Here is a 16709-nt window from a genome sequence, read left to right on the forward strand (position 1 = left end):
GGTGACGTCGAGTTCCAGGGGTCCACGAGACTAAGCCACAGCTGGCCAACACCCCAACGGAAGTCTCGCAATTTCCCCGGATCCACCCAGCAACCATCCATGCCTGAAGTGAACCACAAGAGGTGCCCAAATGCCCGCTGGTTTGATGCACCACTGTGACTCGGTGGCTGACCTGACCGGACGCTCTGAGGAGAAAGTGCTCAGTGTTCCGCACCCAGCCACAGGAAACTGCAAGTAAACCAAAACAAAACAGTGAGGTGAGATAAGCAGGGTGCGCGCACGTGCCATTTCCTCCCGTTGATACCTACTGCGTAATCTGAAGTCGACTAGCACCTTGCTGCACCCGCAACGCACTGCACCCGCACCCGCACCCTGCTTGCGCACCCGTCCGTCCTATGCCTTGTAGCGAAGCGACCTGGGGCCACCAAAGGGAGAAGGAAGCACTGCGGCCAGCGGAATGTTGGGCCCAACTTTTGACAGCTGAGGTTGGCTGCGTTTTGTTTTCGGCGCACTTGAAACCAACATTACTCGCCTTACCCACGTTCCATGGATCCCTTCAATCATTGATTGCTTTCTCCTCCACCCGTTGGATTTTATTTCGGACAACTTCCTTTCTCTACGTCGGTTCCAACCCTCAAGGCCTCGACGCTACAGAAACAACCAAGCTCAGTCGAGGCCGCGGTCGCAAAACGCCTTCCCTTCTTATGCCCGCGACGTCATCTTCACACGCCCTGCAGCCATCATCATCATGGCGACGCATTTCCTCGAAGACCCGCGACTGCGCCAGCGCTGGAACCAGATCTCCCACAATGCTGGAGAGGTGACGGAGAATGCCGCCGCCGGTATCTGGAGTTTCCAGCATCACTACATCAATCCCTGCCTTGCCGCCCTCGCCAGCTCATTAGAACAGTGCGCCACTCCCTGTCTAGGCGACCGAGAAGAGCGGGCCAGACGCCGGCGAGAGCGAGATCGCGCGGGAGGACGGGCAGAATATAGTTTCGACTTTTATGACGACTGGTACGCCGAGGATCAGGATGGCGGCTTCCTGGGTGGTTGGAGCAATGATGACTGGGATCGCCTGCTAGCAGGCACAGGGTCCCAACGAAAGCACGCCGGCGGCGAGGTGCAAGACCAACCAAAAAGAAAGCGAGGAATGAGCTACGGTACACGAGGCAGAAGCACCAAAGTGTCGGAATCCGATCCAACAATCATCCCCAGTACACAGCCCATCGGCTTCTTGGGCAAGCTACCGTGGAAGTTGGGCAAGACGCTCCGATACAAGCCCAGCGCGGCCGATCTGCAAGATCATCCCCGACAGCATGACGAGATGGGCATGGGCGAGGCAGAGCCTCTTCTTGTAAACGACGACTCAGACGACGACATCTATCAAAGTCGCTTCGCCAAGACTAGAAATCGGAGCGGGACGACAGGGTCGGGGGACACGTCGGACTCGTATCGGTCAAGGGGCGACCTGTTCCCCAGTGATGGCGAAGGCGAAGAAGATGCTGTGCCGTTGGATGACGAGTTCATGGTGTTAGACAAGGTCCGAGACGACCGAAGCAGCAGCAGAACGAAGGCCAGCAAGGGCAAGCGCCGTGCAGACGGACGCCCGATATCGCGGACGGTTTCGAGAGCGACAATCGACTCGAACCACTCATTTCTCGGCCCAGGGCCACGAAGAGACTCGACTAGTATACCCGACACCCTAGATACGCCTCGTGCCCCGTCGATGGAGGATCTTCAGCGGGAGGAAGAGCGCATTCAGCGAGAAGAGGACGAAGAAGTTGAACGCAAGCGGCGTGCTGCATCGCAGCTTGCATCAGAACGCGGCCTGCATGATAGCGGGTCCGAAGTGGTTTCTTCCGAGGGCATCTCGGAGGTGAAAACCGTCGAAGTGGGATATGCGTCAGAGGCTCCGAGTCAGGAGGCGTCGCCACCCAAACCGACGGTCGAAGTAACGAACAGTAACGAAGCGCCGGTAATCCGGTCTACGACGCAAGCAGGACAGTTTATACCAACCGAGGAATTCGTTCCCGCACGGTTACCGAGCTTCAGGTAGCTCACAGACGGAAACGTATGGGGTCATGTCCATGGACGTCGAGATACAGTTCGACCCCAAGCGCTGATTTCCGCTGGTGTTTTAATAGTCGGTGCAGCCGACGATAGTCATGTCATTTACGATACCAACGTCCTTGCGGGATATGAGCATTTCAATAGAGGAGCATGATCATGGGAGTACAGTTTACTATTATTAATCGCCTCGCATCGTGGTGTCTTCTGAAGAAGCAATCTTGCGGACTGAAGCCACACTTAAGCCTCTTAGCCACACCGGATCCCAAGGTATCTGGGCCAGCAATCGGACTCCGGGCTGCTTTTTAGAAGGTGGCCAGCTCACATGCACCTGTGGCGCATGGTTTCATACCACTCGTAGCCGGGGCCTACTTGGGCGAGCTGCTGTCCCAAGAAGGCAATTGCCTCGGTGTGTTTCCCCGCAACAGAGCTCCCAACCCCACACACTCACCTCCCGGTATGATTTCCCCGGATTACCTAGGTAGCTTGCTCTCCAACCGCATATCAAGTGATGTATTGAAGTTCCAAATTTCTCGATCTTTCTCGATCTCTCGATCTTGCTTTCTTCTTGGTTCATATTTCTCATCCCTTGATTTTCCTACACTAGACCATACCCTACTTTATCTAATCAGTACTTCTTCACTTTGCTTGATCCTCTCTACATCTCATTTGCAGCAGATCGGATTCACCCAGCTACACAAAATAAGATGGCACCTTCAGGCCCAATCACCACGCCCATAACCACCCTTCTAGGGATCAAGCATCCCATCCTCCTCGCCGGCATGGCACGCACGTCCGGCGGGCCCCTCGCCGCTGCCGTTTCCAACGCGGGCGGCCTCGGCGTCATCGGCGGTTTCCAGTACACCCCGGACCAGCTGCGCGAGATTGTCGCCGAGATGAAGGAGAACTTCAAGTCTCCAGACCTCCCCTTCGGCGTCGATCTCGCCCTGCCGCAAGTCGGCGGCAACGCCCGCAAGACCAATCACGATTACACGGGCGGCAAGCTCGACGAGCTCATCGACATCACCATTGAGTCGGGCGCTCGTCTCTTCGTCAGCGCCGTTGGCGTGCCGCCCAAGCATGTCATTGACAAGCTGCACAACGCGGGCATTTACGTCATGAATATGGTCGGCCACCCGAAGCATGCTGTGAAGGCACTGGATCTAGGCGTCGATATCATCTGCGCGCAGGGCGGCGAGGGTGGTGGACACACGGGCGATGTGGCTAACTCGGTGCTCATCCCTGCCGTCGTGGACGTTGCGAGGAGGTACAAGCCCAAGATGCTGAATGGCGCCCCGGCGATGGTTGTTGCAGCGGGTGGTATTTACAATGGCCGGTCACTTGCGAGCTCGTTGATGCAGGGCGCTGTTGGCGTGTGGGTTGGCACACGTTTTGTGGCATCTGTTGAGGCTGGGTGTAGTGAGGAGCACAAGGAAGAAGTCGTCAAGTGTGGGTTCGAGGGAACGGAACGCACTCTCGTACTCTCTGGAAGGCCATTGCGCATGAAGACGAATGAGTATATTCGCAAATGGCATTCGCAGCCGGATCGGATCAGGCAGCTTTGCGATCAGGGTATCGTGCCTATTGAATTCGACTTCAACGAGGGCAACGACGTTGATCCGCCACATCTGATGGGGCAAGTGGCCGGCGCTATTGAGAAGATCCAGCCAGCGGGTGAGATCGTTGATGAGATGGTTAAGGAGGCGGTTGACATGTTGAAGCTTGGTGGCGCCTACTTGGGCAACGAGCGTAGCAGGCTGTGAGATTAGGACTGTTCTGTATATTGTGTGATAATGAGTATTCTATGAGAAGAGGAGGAGATTGTGACAAAAGAAAAGGGGTATTCTGGTCGCTCTCAGTAAACAGTACGCCTCCCTAGTTCGAACATGTTCCTCCGTTACTTCTCCTTTATACGAATTCTCCGACGCGGACTTCAGTGCTTCCCCACCCTTGAGCTAGGTCTCTGAGCTCACCCTCTATCCTGTCAACCTCCTCATCAGAGAATCCGAGCCGGCCTTGCGTATCCTTTGGTGTACCAAGCAGATGAATCTCAGGGAACGGCACCAGATCTGATCTCGTCGCACCGCCGAGAACAAGCGTGACGGAGTCCAGACCCGAGCGGTACCGGCACTTGAGCCATGAAGCGGGGTTCTGGAACGGCTCTTCGCAGACAACGACAACGTGTCTCGCTCCGCGAACAGGAAAACCGCCGCCGCCCTTTCCCTCGACCACGGCGATGCTGTCGCGCTGGAAGTCGATGTAGATCCTGCGGTCTCCCCAGGTGTTCAGTCTGACCAGATTATATCTCCTCAACGCCTCGTGTCTCGCCTCGCAGTTGACCGACAGAAGCGTCGGGTTGGGCGCGTGCGTCGCCGTGAGCGTACGCGGCTCGATGGCGAGGTTCCAGATCTTGAGGCGGAGCTCGGGGGGCAGCCTCGAGAAGGGGGCGAAGGAGTGCTCAGGCCCGCGGACCTGCAGGCGGAGGGAGTCGAATTGGTTTGCGATGGCGGCCGATTTACGCCGGGCTTCCTTTGTGAGGACGGTGACCACGGTGTGAGCGAAGTGTGCGACGAAGACGAGGGGGATGAGAGGGAGCGGCATCTCGGTCTTCTGGCAAGCCATTGCCTCGCTCTTGAGTTTGTGGGAGAATGTGGAAGACATCGTGAAGGTTCTTTTTTTCTCTATTCGAGAAAGGATCTAACAATCAGAAGTATAGAAGTAGGATCAGAGACTCGTGGATAGTCTCAAAGCGGAACTGTTCCGAAGGTAGCTTGTAAGTGGGAGTAGATGCGGTTGGTGGGCAACGCCTTGTGATGATCTCCGTTTTCTCTCCTTGGTTCCACTAAAGAGAAGAAAAAGCAGGACCCGTCGGCTTCAGAAACTTCGCAGTCAGGGCAACGAAGACTTTTTAGTATTCTTCCGATGGTAAGACGAGGTGATTCGGCGAGTACAAGCGCCGAGTTGTTCTCGATGTGGCTGACGACCCGAGGAGACGGTCCTGCCGGCGCGAGCGGGACGAAGACCAAACGTCCAGGCCTTTGCAGATTCAGGTCTAGATGGGGCCTCCCTCTCAACTGTTGAAAGGGCAACGCGATCCGATTCGGAAAGAAATCGTCAGCACGCACGCCACGGCGGTTCTAGTACGGAGGTTTCTCTTTGTTCTCGGTGTTGAAAGACGTCGGCGCGAAGTCGGAGACGTAGCAAATCGGAAGCAACTTTTTTTTTATCCCCGATACTTTCTGAATAAGGTAGATTTGGAAGACACCTGGAGATCGGGGCGAGCTGAATCTTGGACTTTTTGTATGATGTCGGCGATGGCGGCGTTGCAGTGTCTCACTATGCCGTCTCGTCAATTTCCGTCCCGTGGAAGGGCCTATGATTCAAACCATCGTGGGAGGCTGGGGCGGTCTTTGATAGATTATCAAGGCTTGATGAGTACTCTGGAAGCTTGCGCATCTAGCGCCGGATGTGTTTCTCTTGTCCCAGTCGGTCCTTGGCATGAAAATTCATCAGGACTGCGAGGACTTTCCGCTGTAAATGCGGCAGATCGGCCTTTTGAGGCTCGATGCCCACACCCCACCCAGGCAGAGTGCTATGCATCGCTGCCATGGAACTGTAGCGGCCGTTCATTTTCTCGACATAATTACCAGCTAGACGTCAGGGTGTCTGAGACAGCGGGGTGTTGACGTTACGGATGACTGATGTCAGGGGGTCGGAACGTGCATAATCAAGGAAACGGGAATGGATGGCTGGGAATGGACGTTGGTTTCTAATAGGCCATCGAACGCCTAGATCCCTATGAACCGAGACAAGTCTAGCATCATGACCATACCAACCTGGCAGCCATGCGAACGACGTCCTGATATATCGGGGCGAATGAGACATTGGCTTTGCGTGATCTTCACGTCGAGACATTCTGAGGACCGAGGGGCACAAGGTTTTCTCATGTCTTTCTTCCCAGCCCCCACGGGCAGATCGCTTCACGTGAGTTGGAAGATGGCCTTCAGTTGGAATGGCGAGGTTTCTTGCGTCTTCTTGGTCTGATCAGGAACATTAGGGTCTAGAGTTTCGACAAGCTTGACCGTCATCGAATCGAAATGACGAGCTACTGCGATGAACCGGCACAACATCTCGCTTACAATCCCTTCCGGGCGAAATTGAAGCCCCGAAAGTATACTCAAACGTCTCTGCGGAGAGTATTTTGAAATCTGACAGGCGTCTTGGCTCGCATATGACCTCACCTCACGTCGTGCTTCCAGCTGGTTGGGTCGCTTACGCCGCGAAGAAATATGCTGCTTACTTACTGTTGGTCGCTGAACTACCAGTTGTCTCAGTCTCCTGTAGACTTCTGGTCTCTGGAGCTTCCTTGTTGAAGTTCTGTTTGTGAACATTACAAAGACGCAGCTGTAGAACTGCATGAATCCGTGTGAGCTTGTTTTAACCTGTTGAAGGGTGGTTAAACTTGCGGCCTTCTCAGCAGCAAACTAGGTAGCCGTTTGTACAGGAATGAACCTTGCTTAGCAAGATATCAAGTTAATGAGAAAGAGTGATTGTTGTTATTATTTGGAAGTAGAGCATATTTTGTAACCACTGAAGAAGTACCCTGAGATTGGATCATGATTGCCCTTGTGCTCTTTCTGGCTGTGCTTTTCTACGCCGACCTCATTTCAGCATTACTGGGACGAGAAATCAAAACAGAGAGACGAGAAGCCAGTCTATCAACCACACGTTGTGTCTTTTAACCCCACCGACATGACAGCAATGTCGATTTCTAAGGCACCCATTAATCAATAATCGACAGCTGCCAGCCTTTTTGAAACTCACTGTTTTGTCTTCAGGGTACCGAATATACCCATTCACTCGCCAACCTGGGAAGGCCCCATCCGAGAATATTTCCAATCCGCTCGGTTCCCGAGAACACCAGCAAGACAAATTTCCCTTCCACAAGGTGTGTAGCTTCTTGCCTCCTTCACAACTCGCACGCACCGGTTGCTCTTGCCTCCCAAATATCGGCAGGTGCCTACCGCAGAAAGCAGCGCCTCTCAACTTCCTTCCCTCAGGTGAGCTCTGCCTTCCTAAACTTCTTCTGCTGCCTGCCTCGAATATCCGTTACTTTGGGCACCACCGCATCAAAACGCTCCTGTCCTCTTCCTCCCATAACTTCCCCCTTCCAACACAAATAATCCGCGTCACTGGTCATCTACTCTCAGAGCATTTTCAAGATCGGGATTTTACTCTTTATTACAGCCAGGTTTACTTCACTTTCAGATTCTTGCCACCAGGCAACTGTTGTTCTCCAACTGCGTTACCGCGGAGCCACCTGCCCTACGACTTTGAGACCCATTTTCGATCTTCACATCGTCTCAAGATTCATTATCACCAACGACGCACACTCACCAGCTTGCCCATCAACCTCCTGATTGCCCAAGATGTCTGTCAGCAGTGCCTCGATCAGATCCGTATCCCAGGCAGCCACGATCGGTGGCACGAAGCAGAAGCTCAAGGTACCGCCTCACAAGGCGATCCTGTGCCGTACCTGCAATGAGCTCTTCGACGATGAGGCGTCTCTGATCAAGCATAAGCTGTGGGCTATGCAAATTCGAGGCACCCACGCCCACTGCACCGTCTGTGCCATGGAGTTCAGGACCATGGACGCCCAGAAACAGCACATGATCGAGGTAAGCCCAATTGCCCCTGGTTCTGCCCCAAAAGACCAACAGCACTTCTCCTATGGAAGGTGTTGCGGCCACCAAGAACTCCATGTTGTTGAAGTGCCGACTAATGTGAAACCATAGTCCCATCCTCATGAGCAGAACATCATTTGCCCCGGATGTGGCAGCCGCTTCACACGTCTGGCTGGATTCATGAAGCACTTGGAGCACGACGAGTGCCCTGAGATCCGCCGTTCGGACGTGGACAGAAACAGAGCCGAGAAGCTCACTTTCGCTCATGAGCTCGAGAAGCGGAGCGGTTCGCAGTTCGGCGACTATTTTCCGAGGCTCCATCCGAGTGTTCAACAGTCGGCTATGAGCAACATCTCCAAGCCGCAGATGGCACACCCGTCTTTCTTCAGACCCGAAGATTTCCCTGCGATTCAGGAGGCCGACGGAGCCTCTATCCAGGGAAGCTCTACCCAAGGAAGCTCTGCTCAAGAGGACTCTGTTGCTTCGACGAACCTTACGGCCCCAAGTACTCCAAAGACAGAGAGTCTGGGAAGTTCCCAAGGAGCCTCGAAGGTCCAAGATGTTCACAACCCTCAGCACCCCAACTTCGACGTCATGAAGTACCACAACCCGTACACTCGCAAGTTCAAGTGCCCCCATGGATCTTGCTCGTAAGAAATTTGCTCTTGCTGCACACGGCGAGGTAAATACTGACGGGAAACAGGAAGAACTTCGGTTCCGCAGCCACGTTGATCAGCCACCTCAAGGCCGGTTCGCACAACATTACGAAGCTCCAGTGCCCCGGTTGCCTGCGGTGGTTCAAAGATGCGTCTTCCTTGACTGCTCACTCCGAGTCGGAGACGAACCGCTGCCAAATTCGGTACTCGGAGAACTACCGGGTCTACCTTGACCAGCTCACTGGAGGCATGGCCGATGTCGTCGGCAAGAACGAGGATAATACCATCCGGTACGAAGTCAGTACTGAGGCCATCATCAAATTCGGTCCTCAGCAGGCTAAGAAAGCTACGGAGGATCTCATGGCGAAGCAGGAAGCAGAGCGTCAAGAGCTTCGGGTACGAAACCCAGTCTGGTAATTGGATGGATGCCTTACAACGGAGGAATGGGTGTGGACTTCACTAGAACATTGCGCCCTATGGCTTATGAGAGTTGCTTTGGAATGGAGATGCCTTCATTTATTTTCTTAGCATAGCTATTGACATCAAGAACGGCCAATAAGATCACAGATTCTGAAAAAGAAAACCCTGAAAGTTCAGCATTGGATTGGTGCAAGTGACCGTGGTGTAAATAATTGAATCAACATAACACTGGGGTAGGGGCTCCACGACCGTGCAGAGAGTAGTTGCGCACTGTATGTGCCCCGCACCATGCACTTTACGCGCTATCCTTACGAGCGACGCGCTCAACGCGTCGCCCAAGATTGTCCGTCTTTCCTCCAGAAGCTCGCCAATTGACAAGCAAACACCGGGAACAGCAGTGCACGATCACAACCAACGCCATGGCCGAAGCCGAGCTCAAGCAGCTCTTCACCACTGGGGACAAGGGCCTCGAGCCCGATGTCCTGTCTGAACTGCAGTCCATCATGCGCTTGCATGAGCTTTCCGCCGAGGACCTCTTCTACAAATGGGAGTCGTACTGCATCAAGATGGACATAGACGCCATGAACCCCCAGATAAGCCCTATGCGCAACTTCAAGAAATATCTCCAGGACGCATTGGAGAGGGCCAACAAACAACAGACACACATCAAGACCGAGAAGCGCGCACACGGTACCCCTAGGGCGAGAGGCGGGGATGTGTTCGGCATGCTGGATGGCTTGGTGCCCAGCACGCCGTCGTCTGGGAGGTTGAACAAGCCGAGCAGTTTGCGGAAGAAGGAGACACCAACCATGTCAAGGATCAAGGCAGAGATTCCGTCTAGTTCTCCGGACTACAAGGGGTCGTCGAAGATGGAGGACCAACTCAGTTCTATGCAGTCGTAAGTGGGAGCTTCAGGAGGACCGCAATCAGCAAGAGCTAACAAGTTCCTGCAGCCCGAGTTCCTTCAACGACAGACAGAATGCCGGCGATACGATTGAAGTGCTAAACGACCACCTCAACGCCCCCGAAGTCCCAATCTGCCCTTATTCCGAACCCCGCATCAAGTTGACGGCCGCATCAGACCAAAAGAAGCTTGCGTACAAGCCCCTTGCTATGAAGCTGTCTGAAGCGTCAGAGATTCTCGACGACAGGATAGACGAGTTCATGGGTATCGTCCAAGAGTACCACAAGCTTGATCTTTCGGAGTTTGGTAATGCGGCATCTCAGAGCACTACGGCTGTAATTGCTGTCGGTCGCATTGCGTCCGATGCGCCGGAGGGAAAGCTGAACGCAGCGTCGCTGGTACTGGAGCTCTCGAGGCGGATGGGTGGCGGTCAACGAGTCTCGTTGAACATGCGCAGTGTCAAGAAGGGCTTCAGCTTTTTCCCTGGTCAGATCGTGGCATTGAAGGGTATCAACACCTCCGGCAATGAATTCCTCGTCGAGGAAGTTCTTGAAGTGCCCCTCCTTCCCAATGCCGCCTCGACGCCTGCTACATTGGCTGCACACCGTGAAAAGCTGCGAGGAGACCCAGACGCCATGGACACCGACTCGGACCCTGCACCGCTCAACATCATCTACGCTTCCGGGCCCTACACCGCAGATGATAACCTCGATTTCGAGCCTCTGCATGCCCTCTGCGACCAGGCGGCCGATACGTATGCCGATGCTCTGGTTCTCACTGGACCGTTCATTGACAGTGAACATCCTCTGATTGCCATTGGCGACTTCGACCTTCCCGAGGAAGCCGTCATCGACCCAGACACCGCCACGATGTCCACTGTCTTCAAGTACCTTTTCTCCCCTGCACTTAACCGTCTCGTCTCGGCGAACCCTAGTATCACCATTCTCCTGATCCCCTCGGTGCGAGATGTCATCGACAAGCACGTCTCATGGCCTCAAGACTCTGTCTTGAAGAAGGACCTTGGCCTTCCAAAGACAGCAAGAATCGTCACCAACCCCATGACCTTGTCAATGAACGAAATGGTCATGGGCATTTCTTCCCAGGATATTCTCTGGCAGCTGAAGCACGAGGAACTTGCAGCACGCCCATCAGACACCAACCCCCTCTCAAGACTTTCCCGGCATCTACTCGAGCAGAGGCACTTCTTCCCGCTCTTCCCACCCACAGACCGTAAAAAATTGCCCAAGACAGGCACAGAGGAGGGCATGCCACCAGGCGCCATGCTGGATCTCAGCTACCTTAAGCTCGGCGAGATGGTAAACGTTCGCCCTGATGTTTTGATTGTCCCCAGTTTCCTCCCGCCGTTCGCAAAGGTATGCCATACCCCTGCACACTTCCGTGCCTTTTGCTAACGTTTCCTAGGTCGTCGAGAGCGTGCTCGTAATCAACCCAGGCTATCTGTCCAAAAGGCGAGGCGCAGGCACGTATGCGCGCTTGACGCTGTTCCCACCAAAGGTCGACACATCATCAGAAACCATGGTAAGCCATGGTATCTTTGATCGCGCGCGTGTGGAGGTCAAGAAAATCTGAGCATGACATGAATGATGCTTCTACATGTACGAAGGCGGCAAGGGTTTATTAGGAGTTCGGGTATATTCAGCATCGCTCCTTGGTGAGCCTGGTTAGGATACACTCTGATACAATTTGAGGGACGGCCTTAGCTCGAATCCACGCGCCGCCGCTTGTCGCTGTCATATCTCTCGCGGGAAGGGCTTCGTTTCCTCCGATCCCTGTAGTCATCTCGTGAGTCTCGCCGCGGCGATCTCGATCTCGACCTGTCCCTGCGACGGTAATCATCCCGGGAACGATACCTATCGTCATCTCTATCCCTGCGATCGCTGCCACGATCCCGATATCTGTCCTCATCCCGAGAACGGTCCCCTCTGTGGCCATCCGGACCACCCGGCCTGCCAGGCGTCTTGCGATCACCCAGTGGTATAGCGTTGGCCCCCTGTCCACTGCGATCAGCATCCGGCTGGAAGCGCTCGTCCACGCCGTATCTGTCGAAACCTCTCCTGTCGCGACCACGATGGTCGTCAAACTCTCCCCACCGTCCCGTGTCCTCGCTCTTGAGATCCTTGTACTTCGTCGCGCCCTTCCTGCCAAGCTTCGTCATGTCACGCTTCTGCAGGTACTCAGGCAGCGCACTCCGATCCTTGATATCATCCGCGATCCGCATGCCCATGAGATCACGCTTGTCCAGCCCATAGGCCTTCGCCTCTTCGCTGTAAAAGGCACCCTTGTGATAGTACTTTTGAAGGTACGACATTTTGCCACGGCCGTCCTTCTCCTCCTGTTGCTTGGCGATCTTCGCAGCGTCCTCGGCGTCGCGCTCCTCCTGCGTGAGGTTCTGCCGGCGCTCACGCTCCGCGTACTCGGCCTCCTGCTCCGCAATGCGATCGCGCTCGCGCTTGATGCGCTTAAGCTCACGAATCTTCCAGGCGGCGAGTTCTGCCTCCGGATCCAGATCGTCCGTCGTGTCCACGTCAGAGCCCTCGGCCTCCTCATCGTCCCAGTGTTTCTTGCCCGCCGCGCGCGCGGCGAGGTCCTTCTTGATCTGCTCCTCGACCAGCGCGTCGGCAGCCGCTTTGCGGCGCGCCTCCTCCTCTGCGTAACGCGCTTCTTCGTCCTTGGCTGCTGCGCCTGACGGGTCCTTGGCCGCGTCGCGTTGGTTCTTGGGGATGAACTTTGGTCGGATCATGAGGCGGCGGGGCGCTTCTTCCTCGCTGCTGCTCTCCTCTTCGCTCGAGCTCTCTTCCTCCTCCTCATCGTCATCGCCGCCTTCTGCCTCCTCTTCCTCTTCCGTCACAAAGCCTTCCTCGGCGGCGAGACGTTCGGCCTTTTCTCGTGCTATCCTACGATCCTCCAGCTCCTGTGCCTGGCGCCTGCGCTCGTCGAGGTTGACCTTGCCGAGATTGCTGGCGATTTTGGCTGCGCTCGCGGCTTTGGGGGGCGGCGGGATGGTTTTGCTCTTGGGCGCGGTCTCGGTCTCGTCGTCGCTGGCGTCCGAGTCTGAAGAGTCGGCTTCCGGTGCCGCGGGCTTGCCGGCGCGGTAGCGCGCCGGCTTGACGGGGTTCGCTGTCATGCGCTTGGGCGGCATGCTGGCTGATGGTTAGATGGAAGGATGAGGTTGAAGAGGTGACGTTGAAAAATCGATCTTCGAGTCGGGTTGCTTTGATGGGAGCAGCACCCTGGGCTGCATTGGACCGAGAGGCTGGGGACGGGACGGACCTGCAGAAGCGTTTCCCTGCTGGGGGCCCTGTAAGTTTAGTGGCTTTTGGTGGAGCTCAGCGCTGCAGCGATGACACCACCGGGTGGTGTACTTACTACCTTAATAAGGTAGACTTCAAATGCGAGCACTGGGACGAAATCGGTGCAGCTAAGATCTGAACCCTTCAAGCACGGTTATGATCTCGATATCGTGCAGACGCTTAGGACTAGTCATTGGATGATCTGAACCAACATCATTAGGGTATCTATCATAAGTCTCATAGCCCTGCCAGAGGCGCAGTCCAACAAGACCCCTCTTTTGGAGCAATCCGATGTGAAGCGAGTAACGGCAAAACTAGAGAATCTCCTCGTCGAAGTCGTCGTTTTGCGGCGGCGGTGGCGCCTGCACAGCGTCGACGGCTGGCGCATCCCCCTCATCAGCACCATCCATCTCCTCGTCTGTCTCCCATTCCTTCTCAGCGACGACCTGCTTTCTCTGTTTCCTCTCCTCCTTGTCCAGATCCTCCTCGTCGGGGAACTTCTTTCGGACAAAACTGTTCTTGTTGACGTTGTCCCAATCTTTGCTGCGCTCCTGGATCAGACGCGACGATTTCTTGCTCTTCTCAACCTTGTTGGCGGTCCTGTCCATGATGGCCTCGGCGCGGTCCATGGCCCTCTCGTTCCTCTTCTTGGCCTTGGCGCTTAGCTGCGACTTGCGGTGGCTCGTCCTCTTGGAAACACCCGAGTTGTGTTTGGCGGCCAGGACTGACGGCCGATCGACCGCTTCTGAGGGGGGTTTGACATTCTTGAGAGACTTGTCGGTGTCGATGTCGACATCTGTCGCGCGCCTCGCAGCTCTCGAGTGCTTTGAGGGTTCTGGTTGCAAAGTTAGACCCGTCGCTGCAAGCACAGAGAATGTTTCTTACGTCTGCTCTTCTTAGAAACGCTCGGCTTTGCCATCTTTGCGACAGATTGTTTCGTTTCGTTCTGGTGATGCAGGTAGGTGTAGCATCAGCGGTCGGGTTCATTGTGGGGGATATCAAGAAAATTCCTTATCGGACCAGAAATTCTTATCCTATCTCGATAAGAGCGGGGACAATCACAAGCCTTGCATCTCAGCACGTTACGCACCGACCAATCCTTGTCAGAGAGTTTGCCCCTGGTGGAACCCTTGGTCCCGCTCATCGCCTCTGCTTAACGACCCGTGGAACTGTGCGGACACCTCCCTCTCTCTCTCCAACCAACCGTCTAACCGTGCAGAAATCTAGACATTCCTGAGCCTTTACTTTCTTTGATCACACAAGCTGCGCCCACCACTTCCTAATTCGCGACTCATCGCCCCCCTAGTCAACCCCTGCGATTAATCATCCCCGACATGGCAGCACCCGGCTTTTTGGTCTCTGTGTCGCTCAAGCTTGCTTAAAGCTGCTCGTTTCGTTTCTTGTCACGCCAACTACCTTATTAGCAACAAACACACTCCCGCCAAACCCTTAGCAGTATGAATTCGCAGGGCTCGAGATATAAGGATCTCTACGACGGACCTGATCCTTACCGGCAATACCAACACTATAGCAACCAGAGCTTCTGGACCAGGCTGAACGAGCCGAGCGTCGTGGTCTCCCTTTTGGCACTCGTCTTCACTGCGCTTTACTCCATCTTCGGCGCATCTGCTCTTCCGACCACCCTGCTCTCCCGCGCCGGTCAGACCCTCTGGGACATCATTGTTTGGCTTACGCCATACGACGCCTTGACCCTTCTCGAAGGCTGGCTGCATCCACCACTATTTCCCCAACCGATGCTTCAGAACCAGGCAAGAACACATGCCGCGAAGAGCGAACTCCTCCGAAAGATACTTGGCATGGACAGAGAGGGAGGCATCATGGGAACGGTCTCCCAGGCCGGCATCAGAGGCCTGTCTTCCATGTCTGGCGCCATGATGAGTTTTAAGGGCTTCAGCGATCATCCTCCAGGACTGGGAAATCTCGACAACTCTTGCTACCAAAACAGTATTCTTCAAGGCCTCGCTTCGTTGAAAACACTACCTAAATACCTCGCCGACCCCGTCCAAGACCCCGAACTCGATCGACAGAAAGTTGAGGCAGTCGATACGTTACGCAACCTTATCGAAGATTTGAACAGCGCTCGAAACTACGGAAAGACGTTATGGACGCCGGGCTCTCTCAAGAACATGAGCACTTGGCAACAACAGGACGCGCAGGAGTACTTTTCAAAACTTCTCGACGAGGTCGACAAGGAGATTGCCAAGGTCGCGAAAGCGACGCAGAAGCTGTCTGGGTTCGAGTCGGATTGCGCCAACGACGACACCGCTACGAGCCAACACAGCGATGATAGCGGTTACCAGAGCCTGTCCACTATTTCCAAGATCAGCTCCGCATCGAAATCTTTGCGCAACCCCCTGGAAGGCCTGACGGCGCAGCGAGTTGCATGCGTAGAGTGCGGCCACTCCGACGGCCTCTCCATGATTCCATTCAATTGTCTTACGCTGAGCTTGAATACGGACGGCAACGACCACGATCTCTACGAACTACTGGACGCGTATGCGCATATCGAGTCTATCGAAGGTGTTGAGTGCGGCAAGTGCACTTTGCTGAAGGCCAAAAGACTGTTAACGGTACTCCTCGACAGAGCCGCGGGAACTACGAGTGAAGAAAAGTTGAAGGAGCCGAGGTCGCGATTGGCAGCCGTGGAAGAAGCTTTGGAAGAGGACGACTTTGAGGACAAGACACTCACAGAGAAGTGCAAGTTCCCGGCCAATTTCAAGGTGTCTTCGACGAAGACGAAGCAAGCAGTGATTGCGCGCCCGCCTCAAAGTCTTGCTGTACACATGAACAGATCCGTTTTTGACGAAAACACCGGCATGATGTACAAGAACTCTGCAGGAATTCGCTTCCCATTAACACTGGACCTTGGCCCATGGTGTTTGGGTAGCGCCCCCAAGCCAACGACGGGCAAGCCAGCGGACGGATCAGCATCTCCAGCTCTCAGCGATGCGTCTGACGAGGAGCAATGGCTACTTGACCCAAGAGCGTCTATGATCGCAGGTGACAAGCGCAAGTCGTACATCACTGGACCCATATACGACCTTCGCGCCGTCGTCACACATTATGGTCGGCACGAGAACGGCCACTACGTCTGCTACCGAAAGTTTCCCCGCAATGCGCCTCCTTCGGCTGGCGAGACCAAAGATCAAGGCGAGGACGACAGTGACGGTGCGAGCTCTCCTGTCCAAAAGCCTACCTCCGAGGATGATGTGGCCGATGTGGAGATGGATTGGTGGCGCCTAAGCGACGAAAGCGTCAGAAAGATTGACGAGGAAGAGTTGTTGGATCAACACAACGTGTTCATGCTGTTCTACGACTGCGTCGACCCCAACATTTTTCCAACATCCGAGGTCGCTGAATTGGAGGCAGCGATTCCTGCAAGCACCGACATCGCTGTAGACGACGACGAGACACCCAAAGTAGAGAAGGCTGCGTTCACTTGCACGGTGACAGAAGTATCTGAGACGGATGACGAGGAAAATGATGCTCCTTCCGAGAGTCTTGTCGTAACGGCTGAACCGCCAGAAGTTGGCACCATGTCGGCCGTTCCTCTCCCGCAAGACGAGAGCAGTAACGTGGGAGATGGTAACAACAACCCCGACCGGTCGCCTCGAGTAATCGCGGTTTAGTTGACACGGCTATT

General features: G+C 54.9%; 6 protein-coding genes across 6 annotated transcripts; 4 read left to right on the forward strand and 2 right to left on the reverse strand.

Annotated features, from left to right (window-relative positions):
- Positions 1-748: 748 nt before the first annotated feature.
- Positions 749-2059, forward strand: GCG54_00000811 (uncharacterized protein; the record flags this gene model as incomplete). The annotated part of the gene is made up of 1 exon (XM_045400943.1): positions 749-2059. The coding sequence occupies one exon, from the start codon at positions 749-751 to the stop codon at positions 2057-2059; it is 1311 nt and encodes a 436-aa protein (XP_045263616.1).
- Positions 2060-2777: 718 nt separating this feature from the next.
- Positions 2778-3833, forward strand: GCG54_00000812 (putative monooxygenase; the record flags this gene model as incomplete). The annotated part of the gene is made up of 1 exon (XM_045400944.1): positions 2778-3833. The coding sequence occupies one exon, from the start codon at positions 2778-2780 to the stop codon at positions 3831-3833; it is 1056 nt and encodes a 351-aa protein (XP_045263617.1).
- A 3666-nt stretch (positions 3834-7499) lies between these two features.
- GCG54_00000813 (DNA polymerase alpha subunit B) lies at positions 7500-11324 on the forward strand (the record flags this gene model as incomplete). The annotated part of the gene is made up of 6 exons (XM_045400945.1): positions 7500-7748; positions 7866-8404; positions 8458-8806; positions 9229-9728; positions 9784-11107; positions 11157-11324. 6 exons carry the CDS (start codon positions 7500-7502, stop codon positions 11322-11324), a joined length of 3129 nt encoding a protein of 1042 aa, XP_045263618.1.
- A 127-nt stretch (positions 11325-11451) lies between these two features.
- Positions 11452-12894, reverse strand: GCG54_00000814 (uncharacterized protein; the record flags this gene model as incomplete). Its single annotated transcript, XM_045400946.1, has 1 exon — positions 11452-12894. One exon carries the CDS (start codon positions 12892-12894, stop codon positions 11452-11454), a length of 1443 nt encoding a protein of 480 aa, XP_045263619.1.
- A 465-nt stretch (positions 12895-13359) lies between these two features.
- On the reverse strand, positions 13360-13964 carry GCG54_00000815 (uncharacterized protein; the record flags this gene model as incomplete). Its single annotated transcript, XM_045400947.1, has 2 exons — positions 13360-13880; positions 13931-13964. 2 exons carry the CDS (start codon positions 13962-13964, stop codon positions 13360-13362), a joined length of 555 nt encoding a protein of 184 aa, XP_045263620.1.
- Positions 13965-14502: 538 nt separating this feature from the next.
- On the forward strand, positions 14503-16695 carry GCG54_00000816 (Ubiquitin carboxyl-terminal hydrolase 1; the record flags this gene model as incomplete). Its single annotated transcript, XM_045400948.1, has 1 exon — positions 14503-16695. The coding sequence occupies one exon, from the start codon at positions 14503-14505 to the stop codon at positions 16693-16695; it is 2193 nt and encodes a 730-aa protein (XP_045263621.1).
- Positions 16696-16709: the final 14 nt, after the last annotated feature.

Source organism: Colletotrichum gloeosporioides (assembly GCF_011800055.1).
Source record: "Colletotrichum gloeosporioides strain Lc1 chromosome Unknown consensus_50, whole genome shotgun sequence".
NCBI classification, from domain to species: domain Eukaryota; kingdom Fungi; phylum Ascomycota; class Sordariomycetes; order Glomerellales; family Glomerellaceae; genus Colletotrichum; species Colletotrichum gloeosporioides.